General features: G+C 49.5%; 10 protein-coding genes across 10 annotated transcripts; 4 read left to right on the forward strand and 6 right to left on the reverse strand.

The window, feature by feature from the left end:
• Window positions 1–5: 5 nt before the first annotated feature.
• Window positions 6–869, reverse strand: T069G_01462 (uncharacterized protein; the record flags this gene model as incomplete). Its single annotated transcript, XM_056168672.1, has 3 exons — window positions 6–431; window positions 507–645; window positions 688–869. The coding sequence occupies 3 exons, from the start codon at window positions 867–869 to the stop codon at window positions 6–8; spliced, it is 747 nt and encodes a 248-aa protein (XP_056033988.1).
• A 1,123-nt stretch (window positions 870–1,992) lies between these two features.
• T069G_01463 (n2,N2-dimethylguanosine tRNA methyltransferase domain-containing protein) lies at window positions 1,993–3,888 on the forward strand (the record flags this gene model as incomplete). The annotated part of the gene is made up of 2 exons (XM_056168673.1): window positions 1,993–2,278; window positions 2,345–3,888. The coding sequence occupies 2 exons, from the start codon at window positions 1,993–1,995 to the stop codon at window positions 3,886–3,888; spliced, it is 1,830 nt and encodes a 609-aa protein (XP_056033989.1).
• A 454-nt stretch (window positions 3,889–4,342) lies between these two features.
• On the forward strand, window positions 4,343–5,845 carry T069G_01464 (diacylglycerol kinase catalytic domain-containing protein; the record flags this gene model as incomplete). The annotated part of the gene is made up of 1 exon (XM_056168674.1): window positions 4,343–5,845. One exon carries the CDS (start codon window positions 4,343–4,345, stop codon window positions 5,843–5,845), a length of 1,503 nt encoding a protein of 500 aa, XP_056033990.1.
• A 132-nt stretch (window positions 5,846–5,977) lies between these two features.
• On the reverse strand, window positions 5,978–8,443 carry T069G_01465 (ABC transporter domain-containing protein; the record flags this gene model as incomplete). The annotated part of the gene is made up of 5 exons (XM_056168675.1): window positions 5,978–7,532; window positions 7,598–7,790; window positions 7,844–8,041; window positions 8,113–8,299; window positions 8,354–8,443. 5 exons carry the CDS (start codon window positions 8,441–8,443, stop codon window positions 5,978–5,980), a joined length of 2,223 nt encoding a protein of 740 aa, XP_056033991.1.
• A 2,140-nt stretch (window positions 8,444–10,583) lies between these two features.
• T069G_01466 (uncharacterized protein) lies at window positions 10,584–12,491 on the forward strand (the record flags this gene model as incomplete). Its single annotated transcript, XM_056168676.1, has 3 exons — window positions 10,584–11,741; window positions 11,799–12,137; window positions 12,198–12,491. 3 exons carry the CDS (start codon window positions 10,584–10,586, stop codon window positions 12,489–12,491), a joined length of 1,791 nt encoding a protein of 596 aa, XP_056033992.1.
• A 157-nt stretch (window positions 12,492–12,648) lies between these two features.
• On the reverse strand, window positions 12,649–13,646 carry T069G_01467 (caleosin related protein domain-containing protein; the record flags this gene model as incomplete). Its single annotated transcript, XM_056168677.1, has 5 exons — window positions 12,649–12,773; window positions 12,828–13,191; window positions 13,247–13,279; window positions 13,345–13,433; window positions 13,496–13,646. The coding sequence occupies 5 exons, from the start codon at window positions 13,644–13,646 to the stop codon at window positions 12,649–12,651; spliced, it is 762 nt and encodes a 253-aa protein (XP_056033993.1).
• A 591-nt stretch (window positions 13,647–14,237) lies between these two features.
• T069G_01468 (short chain dehydrogenase domain-containing protein) lies at window positions 14,238–15,393 on the reverse strand (the record flags this gene model as incomplete). Its single annotated transcript, XM_056168678.1, has 4 exons — window positions 14,238–14,365; window positions 14,448–14,552; window positions 14,618–15,259; window positions 15,318–15,393. The coding sequence occupies 4 exons, from the start codon at window positions 15,391–15,393 to the stop codon at window positions 14,238–14,240; spliced, it is 951 nt and encodes a 316-aa protein (XP_056033994.1).
• Window positions 15,394–15,651: 258 nt separating this feature from the next.
• On the reverse strand, window positions 15,652–17,142 carry T069G_01469 (uncharacterized protein; the record flags this gene model as incomplete). Its single annotated transcript, XM_056168679.1, has 2 exons — window positions 15,652–16,839; window positions 16,885–17,142. The coding sequence occupies 2 exons, from the start codon at window positions 17,140–17,142 to the stop codon at window positions 15,652–15,654; spliced, it is 1,446 nt and encodes a 481-aa protein (XP_056033995.1).
• A 3,854-nt stretch (window positions 17,143–20,996) lies between these two features.
• Window positions 20,997–22,596, forward strand: T069G_01470 (alpha/beta hydrolase fold domain-containing protein; the record flags this gene model as incomplete). The annotated part of the gene is made up of 2 exons (XM_056168680.1): window positions 20,997–21,230; window positions 21,310–22,596. 2 exons carry the CDS (start codon window positions 20,997–20,999, stop codon window positions 22,594–22,596), a joined length of 1,521 nt encoding a protein of 506 aa, XP_056033996.1.
• A 415-nt stretch (window positions 22,597–23,011) lies between these two features.
• T069G_01471 (uncharacterized protein) lies at window positions 23,012–23,464 on the reverse strand (the record flags this gene model as incomplete). Its single annotated transcript, XM_056168681.1, has 3 exons — window positions 23,012–23,043; window positions 23,104–23,184; window positions 23,257–23,464. The coding sequence occupies 3 exons, from the start codon at window positions 23,462–23,464 to the stop codon at window positions 23,012–23,014; spliced, it is 321 nt and encodes a 106-aa protein (XP_056033997.1).
• Between the last annotated feature and the right edge of the window lie 531 nt (window positions 23,465–23,995).

Genomic DNA, 23,995 nt, shown 5'->3' on the forward strand with positions numbered 1-23,995 from the left:
AGACATTATTTTCCACCGGGTGAAGTGTCAGTATCGGCGAGTTGCTTCGCCACGGAAGGCGGAGGGCTCGTTTGGATCAGACCTCCGGATCTTTGGTCTGCTTGCTGGGCATTTCGAGGTTGCATGTAGTTGGCCGGTAAATTGGCAGACACCGTTGCCTTGGCGTCCTGGTACAAATCGAAGCACTCCGCGAGAATCTGGTCAGCAGTTTGGTCCGCTGGAGCAATACCAGAGTCGAGGATTTCCTTGATGTGGTCTTCGAGTGCTTCGAACTCGGATTTGTCGTACCGATATCGATCAGGCAATCCACTGTTCTGCAAAAATGCAAGGAGGCCAGCGATGACAGTGTTTGCAGCTCCCAGAACCGTGATTGGAGTACCTTGCGAAAAGGACATGGAGCCAAGAGCCGTCAGCGTCGCCCCAATGAAGAGCTGCAGCAGCATCAAGATCCATCTGATGCCACTAGAGGCATGGTGTAGGTAGAAGAACTTGGTGCGCTGAGTCACAGTATCCTTGTATAAACCCCGAGGCATGCCCCTGGGTGGCCAAACCCAACTGGTTGGATGAATGGGTGTATGCTGCTCCCGATCCCGAATGCCGCCTATTCCGTGAGCAACGACGCCCCATTCTGTAGGCGAAAGGAACCTATGACGAGGTGTGTGGTGGTGATGCTCATCTCCTGGAGACCTGTGAGGCTTGGGCGGCGAAGGATCCTTAGGAGGGCCACTGGGCACTGGGGCCATAAGCTTGGGAAGATCCCCATGAGTATGAGAGCCTGTAGACGGCACAGGAGGGTTTTTGGTCCCCACGGAAAGAGGAGGAAGCGTGGGAGCTTCGGTGCTTGGATGTCCCTTTGCTGGCTTGGACATGATGGGCTGGAGATGCTGCCACGATTGAAGGAATAGGGACAGGAACAGGAACAGGATTCTGGGGCTGTGGTCTGCCGGGTTGGACACTGGGCTCGAGCAATACCAAGAACTCCGTGTGTGAAGCACAAAAGAAGACAAAAAGACGATGAAAGTGAGGAGCCATGGCTCCAGTGAGAGAGAGAAAAGTAATTTCGTCGATGTCGGCTAATTCTTCGTCTGGATCGGCGGAAAGAAAGAGGCAGAGAGCGTGCTGGGCTCAACATCTGCAAAAGCTCCTACCTGTCATTGAAATGCAGCAGAGTACCTGCGCATCAAGCTGCTTTGACACATGGCGAGACGAGAATAAGCGAAGGCATGACATCAGCTTTTCCTTTGGCGATTAGTTGCTATCGCGCAACACGAGAAGCAGTAGAGAAAGGAGAAGGGCATCTCGACCTGCATGGAAGGACAGACCACTTGTAATGTTGACCGGTGAATGCAAAAGGGGGCATCATATGCGTGGTGAAGAAGGCATGGAGTGGCATATAATTTGGAAAATCTATCTACCATTACGGCTCTGCGCGCGCATGGATGTCACATGTAAGTCATGCTTGCTGGATATTGTGAGGTTAGGTAGCGTTCGATAGAAGGCAATCCATCCGACGAACAGCTGGATTATTTATTCTCTCAAGCACATGTGACGCAACCAGATGGATATTCGAGCTGTGAAATTTTGCAAAATATATTATTCGTTTGAGATGAGCATTACATGTTACTCCCTTGGAAGCTTACATGAATGAACGGCACCATTGAGGCACGCACAGTAGTGCCAGGTTTAGATGGTGGGGCTGGCTGTTTCACCGCCCTGAAGCATGTGGCAGAATATTAAAAAAATTGTGGGTTCTAGAGCTTTGCAGACTTGAAGCTTTTCTCAGTCATCAGGATCGCAAACAGTTTGTTGCCCAAAGGTGCAGCTGGATATTGCATGTTTCGCTGCACTTCTTCCCTAAAGCTTCTGCTGCGTCTTCCGGGAACAGTGAGACCTGCCAGTCCCTGCGGTAGTATCGTCCCGAAAGTCAACACACTCACGACCCGGCGCCTTATTAGCAGAAATTCTCCCAATTGGTCTTCTTCAATTGCGCCAATGGCAGGCACCGTCGAAGTTGAAACCGTGGAGAAGGATGGGAAGCAGTTCCGCGTGGTAAAGGAAGGCAAGGCGACCATCCTGGTGCCTCAGGGCGCCAAGATTGGAGAGGACCGAGGAGAGGTGCAGCAGGTGTTTTACAATCCGATCCAGCAGTACAACCGAGACCTGTCTGTTCTTGCCATCAAGACATATGGAGAAGATATATTGGCGAAAAGGAAAGAGAAGATTCTGGCAAGATCGAATAAGCACAGCAAAAAGCGAAAGCGAGACGAGAAAGATGACGGCAACAATTCAATCGAGACAGAAGCGACGGCGGACGTGGCGCCAGACGTGGCTACTGAAGCCTTAGATGAGCAGAAGGGTCACAAATCAACATTTAGAATGCTGGACGCCTTGTCGGCATCTGGATTGAGAGCGCTGAGATATGGCCATGAACTCCCTTTTGTTACTTCTATCAACGCAAACGACCTCTCCAAATCGGCGGCCGAGTCTATCAAGCTCAATGTGAATCACAACGGTCTCGACGATATAATCTCAGTAACGAACGAAGATGCTCTTGCGCACATGTACCGCGCAATCGCAGATGGTCTCTCCAAGAGGGATCGTCACGGAAATCCCACAAAGTCTCACAAATTTGATGTCATCGACCTAGATCCGTACGGCACTGCAGCACCCTTTTTCGACGCCGCATTACAATCCGTTAGAGATGATGGAGGCCTGCTTTGCATCACCTGCACTGATAGTGCTGTTTGGGCGGGCCATAGCTACTGCGAAAAGACGTTTGCCCTGTACGGCGGTACCCCTATCAAGGGAATGCATTCGCACGAAGCTGGCTTGAGGTTGATTCTGAATGCTGTTGCGACTTCTGGCGCCCGATATGGTCTGGCCATCGAACCCCTGCTCTCTCTTTCCATCGATTTCTACACAAAAGTTTTCATCAAGGTCACCAGATCACCGCAGGCTGTGAAATTCCTGGGGTCCAAAACCATGGTCGTATACAGCTGCGACCACGGATGCTCTGCCTTTGAGACCCAATATCTGTTGAGAAGCAAGCCAACGCCTAACAAGAAAGGCAGCGGGTCGTTTTATAAGCACGGCATGGCGGCAGGACCAACAGCTGATAGACACTGCCAGCATTGCGGCCATGTGATGCATGTCAATGGTCCGATGTACGGAGGTCACATCCACTCGGCAGATTTCATCCAAAAGCTTCTCGATCAAATCCCCAACGCCTCGCCAGAAGTCTATGGTACTCTCCCGAGATTAGAAGGCATGCTACGAACGGCCTTGGAGGAGATTATTCCGGGACCTGAAGCCGATCCCACCGTGGACCCCAAGGATGCCCAGCATGCCGAGATTGACCACTGTCCATTCTTTGTTATCCCCTCCAAGCTAGCAACTGTAATTTCTTGTGCTGCCCCGAGCGATGACATGTTCCGTGGCGCTCTGATACATCTTGGTTATCAAGTTGGGCGAAGCCACTGCCGACCGGGCAGCGTCAAGACGGATGCCCCTTGGTCTACGATTTGGTGGATCATGACAGAATGGATCCGTCAAAAATCTCCTATTAAAGCGTCAAAGTTTACACCATTGATGCCTGGCTGGAAGATTCTACATTCTGCCGGGCTAGTTGGTCGAGAAGATGGAGCACCGCAGGAGCCTGATAGTAACATGGAAGATGTCCAGGCAGATGAAGAGCCTCAGAGCGCAGAGGCAGCGGATAACTCCAATGAGCAAGTTTCAAGCCCGAGCGAACTAGAGCTGAGGAAAACGCTGGTATTCAACGAGGATCTCGCACGACTGGGTCGCCTACGGGATACCCAGAAACTTGTACGATACCAAATGAATCCTCGACCAGACTGGGGACCTTTGTCCAAAGCCAAAGCCCAGTGAAAGTAATAAAGCAAGCGACGACGGACGGCATAGTCGGCCTTTAAGTTAATAAAGGGCATTGCCCACATCAAAAAATCCTGAAATGATCCATTGAAGAGTGTCGACCAAAAGTCTAGATGAACTGAGCCCACTTACATGCCGTGAAGGATGCGCTTATGTCGAATGTGTGAAACTATGATCCTTTAACAAACCCCCACCAAAGGAAGAGCGGCGAATCATGCCGAATCACGCAATTAAAGCCGGATCGCGTGCACCCCGTTGCTGCGACTCAGATGTGACACAAAATTGCTGCGCCAAAGCTCATACCATCAAGGTATGTGATATATACACGAGCCAACTGCCTCTCATTTAGAGCCCTCTGGGTTTCTCATATTATTACCAACTCTGCCTGCGTTGGTATCGGTTTCAACGAACTTACTCATTTATTTATCGCATTTATCCTTTAACCTTTTTAATGAGCTCCGCGAAGCCCCAAGCGGGGCTGACAAATGTTACCGCCGTCTCGGTCTCGGACGGCGGTATCTCCTGGAATGACAGCAATAATGGCAAAGGTGAAGCAAAATATCAGAATTTGCTGTTTGTTCTTGACCTTGCACAATCTTCCAGCCAAAAGACAGGCTACATAATCTCGATTTTGGTCGAGAACACAGAGAGTCCAGAAGATCGCTTCCGACTACTGCTCTTGCTCGCGGACGCTATTCCCGACGAGCTCCGGCAGCATCTCATTACCGGCCTACCTTCTTATCTGCGGCCTGTAAATGGTAAGCAGGAAGTCGATGTCGTTGTATCTACGAAATCGGGCGTCGGCCTTTCTCTGCAGTTCTGGCAGAGTGTATTACAGCCTCTCTGGACCGTGATCGCAGAGCAGTCATCCGATGCAGACGGCCGAGAGTCACCAAACGTTCTTGTCACGGAAGATGCGCAAAGCGTTCGGAAATTTGCCCGACGGGTTGGTGGCTCTGAGGGCAAATCAACTGGCGAAATCGCTCTATCAAGGACCATTATTCTTCTCAGCGGAGATGGCGGCGTTGTCGACCTCATAAATGGCAGCTCTCACGATGAATCTGTATTGGAGCAGCGACAGTTACTCTTAGCACTTCTCCCGCTGGGCACAGGAAATGCTCTTTTCCACTCTTTGCACAAGCCCCTTTGGACAACCCAAGATAGCAAGACTGAAGGTGCCTCTCCTCTGGTACTGGGTCTAAGGACGCTATTCAGCGGCGTTCCCGCAAACTTGCCTCTATTTCGAGCGTCGTTCTCTCCGGGGTCGCGCATCGTCAAATTCACACCGACGACTGAAGAACCTTCAGGAGATGACACCTCAAGTAATCCATTACATCTCGAGAAAGAAGAAACTCGAGTGTCGCATCTCTTTGGTGCCGTGGTGGCGAGCTACGGCTTTCATTCGAGCATAGTCTACGAAAGCGATACCCCCGAGTACCGCGTCCATGGCGACAAACGCTTTGGCATGGTTGCCCAAGAGCTCCTCCGTGAATCACACCCTTACAATGCACAAGTAGACGTTCGCCATCCCTCTTCGTCCTCGGCATCGCAGTGGGAGACTATCCCAGGAGACAGGCATGCCTATGTGCTAGTGACACCGCTCTCTAACTTGGAGCGCACATTCACGATATCTCCCGCCAGTAAGCCTCTTGATGGGAAGCTCCGTTTAGTGCATTTCGGCACCATAGGGGGCGAAAGGACATTAGATGTCATGATGAAGGCGTATGATGAGGGAAAACATGTTGGGATGAAGTGGGATGATGGACATGAGGTGCGGTATGAAGAGGTTGATGAAGTGAAAGTCACGGTTTTGGAAGAGGATGAGCGATGGCGAAAAGTGTGTATTGACGGCACAATTGTTGACATACCTCAAGGAGGGGAGCTCTCTGTACGAAAAGAAGAGAAGAGTGGGTTTGACATTTTGGTTGATTCACGGGTGCTGCCAAGCAACTGAACAGAGAGATAAGTCATGTTGGATACAGTGAATTTCTAAAGCGCGCCAGTTGGATTAAGATTGGATATTTCTTCAATATAGCATACCCTCTCACTTATTCGCTAGCGAGCGCAAGCCTTAGAAAAACAAGCCTCATAGACCTTCCATCATCTTCTTCGCCCTCTTCTCTATGACGCGTGAGAACCCATCAACGCCGTCTTTCAGCTCTGTTATTCCTCCACCTTTTAGTCGATATACGATTCTCCTTCGCTTCATTTCTTCTTCCTCTGCCTCTTCATCATCGTCTTCGTCATCTCCCGCGTCCTCGATCTGGCCCTCTATGGCCCCTCGCATGAACCATCTGTCGTGGCTCACCAGCACAACAGCGCCCTCCCATTCGTTCAACGCCTCTCGCAGCGCAGTCACTGTCTCGTAGTCGAGATGAGTGGTGACTTCGTCGAGTACAAGGCACTGCGGGTGTTTCCAAAACAATCTCGCTAGCTGACAACGCACCAGCTGGCCACCGGACAACTTGGAAATAGGCACATCTGATGCGAGTCGGCCAGGGAGACCGAGTGTGCCCAGCAAGCCGCGAATCTCTCCTTCATTGAGTGCTCCGTCAACCTCCTTGGTCAGGAGAGCAAGTGAAGTCAGTCCATGCTCAGCACGACCAATAGCCTTTAACTCTTCGACGGCATGTTGGGAGTAATAGCCCATTCTGAGGCGGGGATGCGTCGTGAGCGTGCCGGACGTTGGCGAAACCTCTTCAACGAGTAGTTTGATAAGTGTCGATTTACCAGCGCCATTCAAACCGAGAATACCAATACGATCGCCCATACTCACCGTGAGGGTGACATCCTGAAGTATCATTGGCGATTTTGGTGAATATCGGTACGAGGCCTTGTCTAACGAGATGAGTGATCCAGGAAACCTCAGCTCAGGAGGTTCAGGCAACGAAATGATGACGGGTCGCTGCTCAGGCGGGATCTCAATTCCCTCTCGGCTGGTAAGAAAGAATCCGACGAGATCCCTATTCAGCTTAAATCGAGTGCCCTTGGCACTGACTTGCATTCCCCAGCGGTCGTCAAGCTTTTTCTGCCGAGACTTTGCCTGGCGAATCTTGTTCTGGTCGTCATTGGCTTTGCCAGCCTTGAGGTTCTGCGCAATGGTCTTCTCCATGTGGGCTTTCTGCTTGTCTTGGGCCTCCTTCATCTTGATAAGCCACTGCCTTCGCTCGGATTGCGAACGTTCGTATGTTTGAATGTCGCCATGGAAGTAGGTAAGCTGCTTATCCTTCAAGATGAGAAGATCCGTACAGAGCGAGATAAAATCGCGATCGTGAGAAACAAGGATCAGTGTAGGGGGCTTCTCCGTATCTGCTAGAGCCTGCAAGTAGCGCTGTAGCCAGACAATTCCCAACAGATCCAAGAAATTCGTAGGTTCATCCAGAATCAGAATATCAGCCTCTTGGAGCAGAGCCGATGCAAGCGAAGCCCGCATATGCCAGCCTCCAGAGAGGCTGGACAGGGGCTTTTCCATGTATGCCTCGGTGAAACCAAGGCCCGTGAGAATGTTTCGGGCTTGGACTTCAATTTGGGCTAGCCTTGAGGGTTCAACCTGGATTTGCAGGTCTGCCAGCATGTCGGCTGCCTCTTGAGTTTCCGCTTGAAGAGCTTCGGTCGAGATTTCGTCATCGGGCTGTTCGAGCCTATATGCCGCGCCTTGTTAGTGACAGGAAATGGATTGCTTGAGCTCGATAATATGTCAACGTACAAGGCTTGTGAGTCCGCAACGACTTTCTCAAATGCCACGAGAGCTTTCCTCGCCTGTAAGCCTCGAGCACCACTTCGTAGTCGAGCTTCTTTGTCTACAAGAAAGTGGCGCTTCTGAAGCTTCTCATGCTTCAGACCTCTCAAGGCCCGAATCGGAGCGTATGGATCCGCGGCATCAACACCATCCGAGAGAACTAGTAGCTGTCAATTAAAGCGTCGTAGATGTAATCGCGAAGAATATGTGTACCTTTGATTTCTTGCTCAATCAAGCTTCGGGCAGTGGCACGCTCAATGACTTCTTGCAGCACAGTTCCCTGGCCATTTTTCTCTGTTTTCGTCTTATCATCCTCATCGGACTCTGTGAGCTTCGTCTGCTGCAAAATGGCAATCCTGGAGCCCTCTTGAATCCCGGGAATGAGCTTCTGAGCAATAGCCTTGAGCAACGCTGCAGTGATTTGAGTTCGCCCCTTGGTCAGTCTCCTCGCAATCTCTCGTGCTAAGCATGTGAATTCTCACTCGACTTCCCCGTGCCATTGCGGCCAACTAAGGCGTAGCGCTGGCCTTCTTTCAACCGCAGCTTGGCATTGGACAAGATCTCAAGGCCATCTGATTTTGATTTGCCTTTGGATTTGCCAGCAGCCTTTTCAGGCTTCTCTGCCTTCTCGCCGGACGTAACGACGATGGTGAGACCGTCGATGTCGAGCTATTCTCTTCGATTAACAGGTATCATGGGATCAACGGTGCTGATGTGACAAACTTCGCGGTAGCTGGAGCTATCGATGTTGAAGCGAGTCTGCTTGGCCGTGCAGAGAATCGTGGCCACCGACTCGGCTGCCATGGATGTCATTTTGACGGAAAAGAATTGTACAATTTTGCTTGAGTTCTGCGTAGAAACGTGGGGGTTGTTGCTGTAGATGGAGTATCGCGAATGCAGCACATCAAGTGACTACTGGACTAAGCCGATACGATTGACGAGACAAATCTTGATAATGCCCAAAATTGGGGGTTCAGCGGCTTTATGGCCAAGCATCATTTCTTTTGTGCAAACCATTCGAAATGATGTAAACGCGAAGGGACGAGAAGTGCAGCATTGGCCGCCACTGCCCCAGTTTCGACGCGTCTCCAACGGCCATGGCCCGGGTTTGGCTCTCAGAGTGAGGACCGGTCCGGAGCCCAACCTGGAAAATCAAGACCATCTGCAAGCAGATCCAAGACAGTGCGAGGCGTCGGCCAGTGACTCATACGCGGAGATACATGCTCTAGCGCCGCAATTTCAAAGCCACTCGCAGTGGTGCTGCGACCTTTATTTGCCTTATATATCCAATTGCCATTGATGAATGACTCTTCAAATGACTCCCTACCGTGATGATGGCACAAAATGTCCCAAGAAATGCACCACATTTCACTCAGGAGAGCATATCCCGACTGTGATGTCCACTAAACAATCTCCGTGACATGCACCCCTCCTCTGTATTAGGCCATACACACTCTTATCGTCTTCACTCATATGGTAGCCCTCTCGTAGCCAATTGCAAGTAGAAGGCACGATCCAATCCAGCAGATGACGATAACGCCTTCTTCTTCTTCCTCTACGTTCTCGGGAGTTTGGCACGATCTAGCCCAGCAGATGGCGATGACGCCTTCTTCTTCTACGTTCTCAGGAGTTCGTACCTAGAGGTAGCAAAGACCTTTTGGATGGCTTCAATCACACCTTAAATGAAGACTGTCGACTAGCCCTCCATGTACCAAGTACGAACCCAAGCAAGCTCCTCGTTTGCTCGATGCCGAGCCCTGAACCTGACCCGACCTGACCTGGAGCGATGTGATGTGATGCTCCGAGCGGAAGGACGGGGCTGGTACACAGAGTACTGTGGGAGGTTTTGAGGGCATCCATCCTCATTGCTCAGCATCACCACCTACCTACGCGTGGGGGGGCGTTTGCTGACATGGGTTTTGAAAGGGGTGCTGCAAGATTCATTCGAGTACGCTAGAACTCCCGCTGCAAGGGCCATCATGTTACCACTAGGCAGTCTGTAGCATCTTTCGATTTATACGCAGGTATTCTGCTAGGCTAGAGAAAGCTGTTGGATCAACACAATCTTGCAAACCCCTTGGGAGGCTTCAAGATCGTGCAGCCAGATCCCCCTAGTAGCTCCACATAGCATGGGGGGTCTGACCGGGGAAATTGCCACTACCACGGGGATCTGGCTGATTTGAAGCTCCCCAAGTCACGATCCTTACAACAGCATTTCAGCTGACAAAACCTGAGGCCAGTTAGCTAGGAAAACCCGGTCAGATTAATAGAAGTCTGTCAGGAAGCCTGCGAAGTTGAAATCGCTGTCAAGCTATTTCGGTGCCCGCGTACAGGTATCCCGTACGCCTAGTAGGTACCGCTTATAGCACCTGGCACCTGCGTTTGTGCTTGGAGAACCCAACGACTCCATGTCTCTCATCACATATCACCTACAAGGAGCTGCCTGCGAGTTATCCTCGTACATTGGCCGTCCGTAGGTACAAAGTCTCGAAAAACGATCCTTCAATACACCCTACCTAGTTGGCGGCATTCTGTCGACACGGCTGGCTCGTGGTTCTGATTGCCATCGCTTGGCTGGCCGTGCTTCCGCTTCATTGATTTCGCTGGATCGTCTCTTTGTGTATCAATACTATCGATGCCATCTCTATTGTGGCTCCCATCTCTACTACGACTACTACGATACCACAGCCTCCAAGGCGTCATCATCCATCACGACAGTCTTCGCACCCAATCCGTCACAATGGATGAAAATGCAGAGCTTCGGCGTCAGTTTTAGGAGGAGCAGCGTCAGCTTCAGCGTCAGATTCAAGAAGAGCAACGCAGGCTTCAAGAGGTCGAGTCACGTCGTCAAGAGGCTGAGGCACGTCTTCGAGAGGCCGAGTCACGTCTCCAGCTTGTTGAGCCCAAGATTTTACGAGAATTTCTCGAAACCTGCCACTCTCTTCATCTCTGTATGCGAGTGGCGACTTCATCCTTTTACACCACAGCGGAGGCCACATCAACTGGCTACATCGTCCCTCGCAGAATTGTTCCTTGGGATGCCTTCGCGGCAAAGCAGGAAGAGATCTGGAATGATCTATCGACTGGCAATTTCTTTCACTCTCGGGCACAATTTCCATCGGAACATCAAATAGACTACGTGAAATCTTGCATCAAACCAATTAGAAGCGAGTTTGGTCTACAGAGTTTCGAGCGGGCGGCTGTTGAGAGCGTCGTTGAAATTTTGTTCAAGCGCGCATGGGAGGATTCGCAACTGCAAAGCAACCTCAACCTGCAAGGGGCCGTGTCATTCGAAAGTCGAACAAATCTCGAGGAGGAGGCCCGCTTGGAAGCGTCCAAAACACCTAAAGCACGGCGCAAGTCGAGGGGGAAGGGCAACAGGGCCGATGAATTTCTGGTTTTCAAGACCTCAGACGGCGCCCAGACTCCTGTGGCGGCTATAGAGTATAAGCTACCATACAAGCTGAGCATCGACCAGCTAGTAACAGGCCTTTCCTCGGAAATCTGGCCGGAGCGCGATATCATCAATACGGATGGCGACGATTTCGTTTCGACATCAAGGCGGCTCGCTGCCGCCGTTATCACGCAACTGTTCTCTTATATGATTGGCAAGGGTCTCCAATACGGCTATGTGTGTACAGGACAGGCCTTTGTCTTCCTCCACATTCCCGATGACCCTTCTGTGGTATTCTTTTCCGTATGCGTTCCAAGTATGGACGTAATGGAGAATGACGACACAAGACTCCATCGCACGGCTGTCGCCCAAGTCTTCGCCTTTCTTCTACAAGCCATACGTGCAGAACCGCCACCGGAGGCCTGGCATGATGAAGCTGAAAAGCTTGGTCTTTGGGATGTCGAATACGATGACCTTCTTGCGAAAATTCCCCTCGCGGACCGCAAGCACAATTATCCCCTGACTGCTCCCCACCGGCCCCAGCGTTGGGAAGGTTTCAAACGGTCTCCTCTTCGGACCTCGTCGCTCTCGCGTTGCCGACAGCCGGATCTTAGCACAAAACTTCCGGCAGACGAGGACTCTCTTTCGCCTTTTCCAAATGCTTCTCGTGCCGATAGGAATGTAGCCGCGGCAGAGAATCCAGGAACTGGCAAAACGGTCGACAAAGAGCCTGTACAAAGGGGGCAAGACGAAGCAACGAAACCTCATATACAGAGCCGGCCATTTTGCTCTCAACAATGCCTCCTTGGCTTGGCACTCGGGAAAGACGTAGATAGGAGTTGTCCTAACGCGGAATACCACGGACAGAAGCACATTGACCGGCTTGAGTTTCTACACCTTATTAGAGCACAACTTGCTGTGGACCGCGGTCGCGACGCTGATTGCATGCCGTTACACCGGTCTGGATCGCGTGGCTCGCTCTTCAAGCTGCGCCTATTATCACACGGCTATACACTCGTCGCCAAGGGGATGGAGGGTCTCGACCTAGCCCATCTGCAACATGAGAACGAAATCTATGGCCGCCTTCTCGAAATCCAGAGCATATATGTTCCTGTATGTCTTGGCAGTATCGACCTCATTCTCCCATATTACCATGACTGTGGCGTTTATAAGCATTTCTTGTTTCTCGGCTGGGCTGGGCGGCCTCTCTCCGAATATAAAAACCGATTCAGCAACCTCAACATGACGGATGCAATCACAAGGATTCTCAAGGCGATACACAAACTGGGGGTTCTCCATCGCGATGCGGAGCTGCGCAACATACTATATGATGAACATAGCGATACTCTCATGGTTGTCGACTTCGAGCGTTCAGTATATTGGGAGATATCAGAAGCTGACTTTGCATCTGAGCTTGAATGGGCTGTGCATATGGTCTCAAAATACGTCTCGAACTTGAAGACCTAATGCTACTAGGGATACTACTAGATAGAGATACTAGAGATACTAGGACTACTAAATTTATCAGTAACAGTGACCTGGAGAAACGGTATTTTTGTGTCATATCTAGATTTCAGCCATCCCCTTCCCTTTGTGTTGTGCGACGAACGTAATTTGACTCTGGTTACTTGCTCGAGTGTTTCCTCTCCTTAGCCATCTCGTCAAAGAGACTTCCATCGTAAAGCTTTCGGATGTCTTCCTTCTTCATGCGCCCATCTTCAGGCCAGAGAAGGATGTAAGTTGTGAACCCTGGGTCAATATCAGCCATTGTTTACCACCCACTCGGAGAGTCGTTATACAAACATTCAATAGAAACGGCTGCCCAGCCAAATGGATCTGCCAGCAACCTCTGGCCCTTGAGCATGTTGAATACATCTCGTACAGTGATATAGTCCTTATCGTCCGCGTACTTGGAGAACATGTCTTCAAACTTTTGGGGTACGAAGCGGCCTTCGTTATCGTATGTCCCACTATCACTTCCATGCTTACTCTTGTGAATATTTTTGAGATAAATACGGAAGAAGGGATCGGGGAGGAGTCCGGAGACGGTCGGGTAGGAAAAGGCGAAGTGAACAACGACTACGGCGATGATGCAGAACAGGAAATTAAATCCTAGTGCGTGGAGGCCTTTGAAGGTGTCCAGAGGCCAAATGATACCGTCTTTATCCTGCATCGTAGTTAGAAGGTGGGCTAATCGAAAGACGGGCGTCAAATTCTCTTACACGGTCAAAGTAATCGCAGTGTTGTTGCAGGACCTGTTCAATATCGCGGATTAGTATGGAGCTCCGCAAAGCATTCATAATACAAAAAGTAAGCTCACAGTCTGATTTTGGTGCTCTTTTGCCCAATTACCAGCTTGCGAGCCTTCCGGCTGGTCATATGTTGCGGCTATGTTTGCTCTTGGCGTGCCTACATTCAACTCTCAGTTATTGTGCCAGGAAATTCCACTTGTCCCTCTCGCAATGTCATACCAGTGTGAGAGAGCCTCACATCTACCTCCGGCTGAAGAAAGGGTTTTCGTTGAAGTGTGATTGGTGCAGCATGGATGTAGCTCTTCACCGCATCTGAACTGCCTTTGGAATCTGAATCGATCCCGTTCACCAATGCCGCCTTGTAATCCATTGTGACTTTTGCCTGGTACTTTGCGATTTACACAGAATTAATGATAAGTAGACGTTGGAAGAAAAGAAATAGAGAAGGGGATCAGTCTGATTGATCTAGAGGAACGAAGTAGTAGAATCATCGTCTATTTCACACGAAAAATGTGTGTGACGTGAATTGAATTGCCTTTTATTCCGCCATGACGACATTGTGAGTTCATGATTGGGGTTTGCAAGCATTGCTGGCAAAGCTTACGCTTGAAAATAAGCAATTGAGAAGAGACAGACGCGGAAGTGATCATCCCGACGTCATAACGCGGAATGTCTCATGTCTTGCACCAGCAATGTTTATATCACATTATCCAAAACTGAACCAAAGCCAGAAAATTATCATGTGATTGCTGTCCAAACTTTAATCGCACACAAAATTGTTAATGAGAAATTGTGTGGCACTTTGGCAAAGTTCCAGGTCATCCATTGACAACGGGAATACAGGTTTTCAGACGGCCAGTCACCGAAACAGCGCAAATAAGAATGTAAGCAATCATTGGTATGATATTGCAAGCTACATGATTCAAACATCATGAAGCACCTAAGATACAGAGGGTGAAATTTAAGCTGCCTGCTTCGTCAGAGCTTCGCTAATACGCCAGAGTTTTTCTGCCTGTGCGGGATCAACAGCCCCAGGCAATAAGCCCTCTTTTGTCAAGACTCCGTCGGCCAAGTAGTAGCCATCCTTGTCTGGTAAAATATGTCAGTATTTGATTAGGCTGCACGAGTGAAGTTGAGGTGTGAGAATGCTTAAATAAGCTGGGTGACTTACTGGATAGTCGAGAGTCGAAAGCGGCGATGATTCCGGTTGAGGATCCCTCAGCTAGGGTCTTGGCCTTAATCGCCGAGTTCAGGTTACCGTTGTCATCGATCCAGCCTGTGGCAAATTAGAATTGTGGCAAATAAAAAAGATGGATAATGAAGGGTATGTGAGAAACATACCGAGTGCCTTGAAGTCTTCCACCGGAACGCTTCGCGTCAGGCCTGTGGTAACAATAACACCAGGATCAACGCTGAAGGAACGCAATCCCCGCTGGCCAAAGTGCCGGACCAAGCCGACTGACATTAGAACATCGCATGCCTTGGAATTGCTATACGCCGTCCACTTCTCATAGTCTTTGCCGTTGTTGTATGACAGGTCGTCCAAGAAGGACAGATTGGCACGGGATTGAGCTTCGCTTGAATAGGTCACAACGACGCCGTGCTCCGAGGCGAGCAGCTTCTCGATCAATAAGTTGATGAAGAGAAAGTGGCCAAGGTGGTTCACAGCAAATTGCATCTCAATGTCGTCCTTGGACTTCTCAAATGACGGCACAGCCATGACGCCGGCGGTACAGATCATGGCATCAAGAACTGTAACAGAGCTGTTTACCTCGGCGGCAGCCTTGCGGGTGGCCTCCAACGAGGAAAGATCAAGCACGATGGGCTGCACGACAGTGCCTTGAGGGATATCTAGGGATTTGATCACATCTTGCAGCTTGTCCGCCGCTCGACTGGCGATAAGAAGTTTGGCCGGCTTCTGAGCCAGGATGGCTCGAGCTGTGTCGGAGCCTAGAGAATTCGGACTGACACCGGTAACAAGAACTAAATGCTCGAAATTAGCAAAGCAGATGCTGAAGAAGAAAGGGTAAAAACGACTGACTGGTCTTTCCGGTAATGGCATCCTTGAGAGCCGCGGCGGCCTCGTCAGATGTTGTGTGGAATCCAAACTCTGCCATGTTAATTGTAATTGGTGTTCGATAGATATTGATTGAGACTGTTGCTGTTTGCAATTTTTTAGTATCCCACCTGGAAGGGCTTTTTTATATCTAAATCCACGTCCATACGCTGTAGCCAAACGTGATGACGCTATCACCAGCGCGAGCGTAAGCAACATCACCAAAACACCAACAGCGAAATCTTCAGTCCGATAATTCCGCATTAATAATTCAGATGTATATACTCATTCTGCTTTCGAGTAAAATAATCATCATTTCTTAGTCCCGCATAGATATGTACTCTCCCCGTTGTGCCGCCCACCACCGTGAGCTATGGTACAGTTCACCATCTTGTCCACCAATAAGCCATTTCCATTTCCGCAAAAACCACTCTTTGGCTTCCCAGCTGTGGCTATCCCACGGCGTGCCATAATCCATACCATTCTGACCGGCGGATCCCCAGCACACAAGCCCATCATGCAACATTAGATCCAGACAGAGATCATCCTCGTCCAACAAAGGAGGATCCGCCGCCAGAGCGGCCAAGGCACGCCGTCGGAGGGTGGGAAATGGCAATGCGTCGATATAGGGATGATGTGATATAGTGTACTGAGACGAAATTGGGCGCAGACTAAAAGGAATATTTTCATCTTCTGTCACTGTAGGAGTGTTGGCCTCTTCAGCTGCCCTGTTCACGCAGAAGGGAGATAGACTGCGCTCGTCAAGAAAAAGGCCAAAGTCAAAGCCAAGAGAGCTAAAATTCGTAAATAGAGCTGCAAAATAAGAGAATCTCGCGATGCGAAGTGCATTGCGATAGGGCGAGTAAGATGTCGCGGGCGATATGGCGAATCTCAACTCCGACAGCTGTGATTCTGTCTTCTCCGGGTCACTGCCTTCGAAAAGTTGGACTTCAATGTTGTTTGAGCTCGTCTCGTCCAGTAGTAGAGATGATATCATATCTACGAAACTGAAATCGCCGTCTTTGGCCAGCTGGGCGAGGAGACGTCGCGTAGACTGGGGAAGAGATTGAAACCACTTGCGGATGAGCTGTGGCTTTCTGATAAGCGCTTTACCACTAGGCCGATGAATGTGTATGTCTTTGCGAGTAAGTGATCTTGAGGCCGAATACATAGATGCTGATGTATTGATAGAGAGGAGAGAGGATGATGAAGTCGCAGTAGCAGTATTAGCGGACAACCCAGCCGTAGTTGATGTTGGTGCATCCAGTGTGGCCATGCTCGACAACTCTCTTGTATCAGTATCATGGAGCAAATCAGAGAAGCTTTCTGTTGGATTGGTCTCTGGGGCTGTTGGCTGGCCCTCATTGGAAGTGATCTGAGGTAAAGTCATCATCTCAATATTGAGTGAACTGGATGCTGGGTCATCTAGCCAGACGCTGGTATTGTAGTCCCAAGTGTTCAGGCTGTAAGACTGCGATGAATCAATAGCAGTTGATGTAGCATGTGTCTGCAAAGATGGCGAGTCTTCTATTCGCAGGGGATCCGCAGTTACTGGAGGCGTCACTGCAGTCCTGTTGGGAACTGACCCAGGTTTATAACCGGGCTCCAAGGCGGCAACTTTGGCTTCTAGCTCCTTTAATTTATCTCGTTTTCGTTGGCGATATGCCCTCTGAGCTCTGCAATTTTGCATGCGCCGTTCAGCTGAGATTGGCTTGTTTGGACGCTGCCTTGATTTTCTTTGCGCTGGTACTTTTCTAACGTTGGATTCATCGCCAACCAGCTGCGGAACCGTGTCGCTTGGGCTTGACATGCTGGCCTCGATGCTTTACTCTTCTGCCACGCTTACTGTGTAGGTTTTATGCGTCAATGGTAGCCAAAGCTTGATACGTTTGTAGTTGACTGTTGATTACGCTTCATTCAAATGCCGATGAATACGTTGCTAGTATGAAGGTCAGGTAGTTATTGAAAGTTGGCATAGGGGATTCTCTTTAGATCCGAACATTAACGTCGAATGCTTACGAGAAGACGTCAAGGTGCTTACGGTTCGGGAATCGCCAGGAGTCAGCGTAGCTTTAGGTACTGTGGCGCTAATCATAGCGCAAGATTCCACTGAAATGACTTAAATATACTTGAGGGTACTCGGTGTGGCCCCCGGAGTTAAGCATAAGAGCGTAGCCTACCTCGTTCAACGGCACTTATAGTATTTGGCATGCATGTAATGTCAATTTGTAGGCGACAAAATGCAAGAGCGCAATTTGTGATATTATTCAGATAAATTCGGTTATCTATGCCAACATTTGTTGTTTTTTTGGTCGTCCAAATACGAGATCATTAAACAGCGTATATTTTTTGCAAGCTGAAGAGGATGTCCATGACACACATGCGTCTAAATCACCCATGCCGACATCAAATCGTTACCATCATAGAACACAGCTATCATACGATGGCTGTTTAAAAGATAAAGGTAGGTTTCATTAGGCTTCGAACAGTATACTTTAAAGTACCATGATTTTCTCTTTTCTAATGCTGGTACAAAGATCAATCTGCATTGAGACGACAGCATGTCCAATTTCTCCCCATACTATCCCGTATTGCATGACCCCCACGATCAAGCAAAATCATTTTTTATCAAGCGACACCATCTCTCTGTAGATTGAGCTATTCCATTTGTTCAATTGGCAATATGGCATTAACCAATAACAAGGCTAGGATGGGTACAGATATGGTACCTAGCTAGTAGCAGGTATGTAGTGTGTAGCCCACTCGTGATACTACAGAGGCAGCGGCCTCGAGTACAGGTAGCATACGCCAAACTTCATGGATCCAAAGTTAGCAAAAGTTTTTCAAGTCCAGTAATATCATCTATCCAACGACTCACACGAAAATCGGCGACCATGCTGGTAAACTGGGATACGGGTAGGATAAGGTAGGTTTCCGTCTTAGAGATGGGCAAGCGCGCAGTTTCGACCCTTTCAAGCTTCTTGACACCGCGAGAATCGAACGTGGCTCGAACAAACCGCCGTTCGCATCCCACATCATTCTGAACGATATGATATTGGCCGCGTGCCCAGAAACGTACCTCCCCGAGAGGGCAAATACTAGGGACCCTAGGAGCAGAATTCATCTCGGTGGCAAGCTGCAGAACAGAGCAAAACCTCGCAACGTCAGAAGAGGTAGGGATAAGGTCCCAAATGTCTCTCGTCAAATTGAAAGGCAGTATCTCACCCCCAAGAAGTTCGAAGACGATATTGAGCTGCTGGTACGCGATCGGGTCGTGGAGATTGTTGAAGCAAACGTTGTTCCTTAGAGGATACATTCTTCTCGCAGCCACCCACAGTCGCGCGTATTTGTCCTCGGCATAACAATATTTGTTAAAAAGATGGAAGCAATCTGCGTGAAACGTCGCACTCCCAACCATGTTCGTGGAACATTTGTGGCAACCCACATCTTTGCAAAATACAGCATTCGTTCCCGGTTTAACAAGCTCGCCTTTATTAAATAAGGGAATTTTGTGTATTGCGCCTTCAAATGTCTGGAAAAGACGGAATTGGACTGGGATTAGTTGTCAGCGTGCCATCGTTCTCCCCTACCACATTGCGAGGACCCCTCTTTCTTCATACCTGCAACGAGAGTATCTTTCGTTCCTACAGGCCTATAGCAGGCACCGCAGTGAGGGTAGACTCGGAGGTGAGGCTTTAAACCCGTAGAATGGGAACCTTGAGACATGGTTGGTAGCTTATAGCAGTTTTTTTCTGGGGCGATAGATCTGAGCCTTGACGTGGCAGTAATGATGGCAATGTCGGTTTTATTTTGGAGAGTGCTCTCGAAGAAAGATGTTGAATCATTACGAAGTCTGATAGCTGAGATCTTGGATGGCCTACCACATAGAGATGCTACCACGTGTAATGAACTACAATATACTCGTACTTTGTAAACTCTGATGAGCTGGGTGGCTGGGTACGATGTCTGCATGTAAATTTCTCAATTCCGCTCTGGCTGGCCTTCCGGCCACAATTGTATACATGGCATTGGGGTATTTCCATGTATTCTCTTGCTTGGAGAAACTCTGCTGAATCGTGGTGCATGGCGTTGGCCTTGGGGAAGCATTGTCTCTTACACATAGGTGCGCATCGGCGTCTACATATATGTACCTATACATATTTGCAGTGTCGGGATAAAAAAGTTTGATCTGACAAAATCGTGCCAGTCATTAGAAGATGACTACATGTAGGCTAGGTAGCTCCCGAAGCTTAAAGCAACGGGATTCAAGGTACATGGCTGCTTCTCTAAGCCTCTGTTGCTCCCTTAGGATCTTCTAGTTATCCCGGCTCTATACACGTATCGATAGAATGGCTGACCGAAGATGTACGTTTGTGATGGTTCCTGACGGATAAGTGGAGAATAGAAACCCGGCGATGGATATCGATCATTTTACGGGCCATCTCAGGTTTGGCGGAGATTGGCTCAAGATTTGGTGGAGATTTACTTGTCGATTGGTGGACCGAGCAAGTCCTGCGTCACATGCGAAAAAGGATATGGATAGGTCAAGTCTCTCAATCTCTCTCTCTCCATCTGTAGATACTTATCCTGAGGCGTCGTTATAATTCCCTCGTTCAGCCACCTGCGGAGTATCGCACAAATATTCGGCCAAAGAAGAAGGGATATGCTCTCCAGCTAAAAGATTAATATTCTTGATTCGCGCTATTCATACGCAACGGCCAAAGTTGCCTTTCATCATGGATCCTTCTGCTTATGGTTTTAGCGGAGCAGTGGTGTGCGGCTTTGGCCAGTCGATTTGGTAGCCAATCAGTATCACTTCTGTATGAGTGCAGGACGGACTCCGGAGCAAATATTTCGTCGGCCATTCCGGGCAAAGCGGACAATACAGTACCTAGTAGCTACAGTATGACGGACGATGCACGTCGATGGATACACGTACTTTGCAGCGACCACAGCCTCACACATCATAGACTGGAGGAATAGTAGCAGTGAAGAGAAGATAGAAACCGTGTGCGCTGTTTATCACCATTCATCATTACCAAGGCGCATATACTCAATGGTTTGTTAGAGGCCGGTCAGAGCCTCTCTGGCTTACTTGTCCATTGATATCATGTGCTGCGAAACCGTGGCCTTTTACAGGGACCTTCTGCAGGTCACCCGCCACTGAGCTCAACAAAACTGCCCCCTAAATCGCGGACCCCTAAAAACCAACACTAATAGGGACTTGCACATGTGCTCTCAATCCATGACCGCTTGACCTGGACTTTTCTTCTTTGTTCATCACTTCTCTCTCTTACATACTCGTACTTGGCACATTCATAATAAAACAAACGCCAATTCCCTCTTTATCTCTCATTGTCGTCATCGCCATCGTCACTGTCAGCCTCTTGCATCGCATCACTTCGCTATCGCATTCGCTGTATTATCGCGTGCGCCACCCCCCATCTGCACCGTCTTCTCGGAATCCGGATACGCCAAACCCCGAGCCAGGTGCATCTAAACTCCGTCCGTCCCTCCGCCAGCCAGCCCAAATCCGGCCCTGCGACACGAACGAATTGCGTGGCCAGAGTCGAGAACTCGACATTTGTTTGGTCATACGGGTGCCTGGTGCCTTTTTTTCTTACATTATAAGCTGCGCTCCGCCCAAAAGCTCGCTCTTAGGCAATGCTCAAGACGCAGACCGTTACAGCGATTCTGCACCGATCGCGGCTCAACTTCAACATCACCACCTCTTCATCCTCTCTCCCCGCCACAGCATCCAAAATGTCCACCACCGAAAATGCGATCCGGGCTCACCCGCCGCCGGACGCACCTGAAGAGCTGCGGCAACAGCGGCCTCAGCAGCAGCCGTCAGGCGCATACTTTCCTCTGGGATACAAGGAAGCTGCCTATCAATGGGTATGTAGTAGATCTTGAGTTGCTAATTCGCCTCGTTCATGTCTGTGTAGACTTATGCTAACCAAGATCTCATATCTAGTGGTCGAGCGTCACGCCATCCATGGCCGAGCGCAACGTGCTCAAGCACATTCCCTTTCTCAAAGAGGCCACCACCAGCATGGGCAGCCTCTCTACCCCCGACACGGCCGATTCTTTCGGCACCAGAATATGGAGGCGGTCTCTGGTCCAGCTCTCCGGCAAGAACCGCGCTCTCAACGAATTCTCCGTTGAGCGTGTTGGTGAGGAGGCCGAAGAGACGCTGGTCATGGTCCACGGCTACGGTGCTGGCCTGGGCTTCTTCTACAAGAACTTCGAGCCCATCTCCCGCATCCCCGGCCTGAAGCTGTACGCCCTCGACATGCTGGGCATGGGCAACTCGTCCAGGCCGCCGTTCAAGATCCACGCCAAGGACAAGGAGGGCAAGGTTATCGAGGCGGAGAACTTTTTCATCGACGCCCTGGAGGAGTGGCGTAAGGCAAGGAAGATTGAGCGCTTTACCCTGCTGGGTCACTCCCTGGGTGGTTACTTGGCCGTCTCCTATGCCCTCAAGTATCCGGGACACTTGAAGAAGCTCATTCTTGCTTCTCCTGTCGGTATCCCAGAAGACCCGTATGCCGTCAACGCCGCTCTCCCCGAACCCGGCGAATCCACGATGCAGAACGAGTTTACCGTAGACCAGCAAACCACGACCACCACCAAGAACGGTGCCGCCGTTCCGCCCAAACGCCCTTATCCCAGCTGGCTTGTCTGGCTCTGGGACGCCAACGTATCGCCTTTCAGCATTGTGCGAATGGCTGGCCCTCTTGGTCCACGATTCGTATCTGGCTGGACTTCCCGACGATTCAACCACCTCCCCGCTGAGGAAGCCCAAACCCTGCACGACTACTCGTTTTCCATCTTCAAGCAGAAGGGCAGCGGTGAATATGCCTTGGCATATATTCTAGCACCAGGGGCGTTCGCTCGCCGACCAGTCATCAACCGCATCCAGAATGTTGGCCGACAGCCCATCACCGGACCAGACGGCCAGACTGTTGCCAAGGAGACCGGCATCCCCATCGTCTTCATGTACGGAGAGAATGACTGGATGGATGTTGCCGGAGGTCTTGCTGCCGAGGAGAAGCTGAAGCAGCTCAAGGCCAACATTATGCGCACCGGCACAGAAGAGGAGAAGCGCAACGAGAACGGAAGCTGCAAGGTTGTCATTATCCCCAAGGCCGGCCACCACCTATACCTTGACAATGCCGAATTCTTCAACAACATTATGAGGAAGGAGATGGAAGATGTTAAAGCGACGGAGAAGCGCAAGCAAGCAGCGGCGTCATCATAGACATTTCTGGTTTCGACTATTTCTTGATTCTTTCAAAGGGCATTTATACATTGGCATAAAGCGAGGTGCTTTTTTTTTCTTCTCTTTTGCTTTTTTTTTTCCTTTTTACAGGATACACGGCGTTGAAGATGATGGAAATGGACTAATATGGGTAAAGACATTATGGCATGAGGTTGATATATGTATGTGGGGGTGTATGTATACTTTTTGGTGTTGGGGAAGGGGAATAACAAAGCGGCTTTACACAAATATGCGTTCATAGAACTTAATAGATGGCTAGCAGCCAGTTTACAAGAGAATCAAGACCATTAACATATCACACTTTATTGTACACCAAACTGCAATTGTGCTCAATATAATTCATTTGGATATTTTCTCATTGCTTCATGACATATTCCGCATCCTATGCCGACTCTTACTCCACCGTCACCTCAACCTTGGTCTTGTCTACCCCATCGCATCAGCACTGGATTGATTCATCTCAAGCATCAAGATATATGTACTCACAGAAAGCAACGTGATCCCTCAAATCAACAGCGCCCGCCAAAGGCTCCTTATAATACCACGCCGCATTCTCATGCTTTGCACCTACAAAAGTCACACTCCATCAGCAAACTCACTCACAACAAAAAGCTCTATATAGGTAGAAATATAACTCACTGCCAACATCAATGCTGTAATAGCTCGCATCTCCCTTCCACGGACACCAGGTCGTCAAGTCCGTACCCTGGAAATACTCCTTCTTGACGCTCTCCGGAGGAAAATACACGTTGCCTTCCGTCTCGCGCCACTCCGTGGCCTCGGCGACGACGGTGCCGTTGATGCGCGCCGTGGCGTGGCCGGTTCGCGGGACTACGGGCTTGCCCATTTTGCGGAAGAGAGGTCGGAGGAACGAAATGATGAATGTGATTTTCTGACGAAAAGAATACAGGTAATTAATTTACCTGCTTGGTTGGTAGGTTGATGAGTTTTAGTATAGAATTGGTGTTTAGGGGTTTATTCGAATGTTGTACGTTGGGAATACTTGCAAGATATATATATCAGAACAGACTGAACTGCCGGCATGTGGCTGAGACAAGAGCTAAAATGAGAGATCCAATTGATTTCTAATGCTGCAACATATCCATTGATTCAACTTGCCTTCCATCTCGTCAGCTGCGGGGTCAAGCTGCCGTTTCGTCATCGCGCCAACAAGTGCTGAAATAGATTCCAAATCAAATCATCCAGGACCCCTGATTCCAACTGTCATCATACAGATAGTCGTCTTTTCAATATCCTCATGTGGCAAGACATGTTCACGGAAAAAGCCGTATTTGAGATATATCAATTCATATTAATGCGTATCAATTCAACTTCGTATGTCTACATATTAAATCATGAAGAGCACTCTACGCAAAGA

This window comes from Trichoderma breve, chromosome 1, assembly GCF_028502605.1.
Source record: "Trichoderma breve strain T069 chromosome 1, whole genome shotgun sequence".
In the NCBI taxonomy this organism is placed as follows: Eukaryota; Fungi; Ascomycota; class Sordariomycetes; order Hypocreales; family Hypocreaceae; genus Trichoderma; species Trichoderma breve.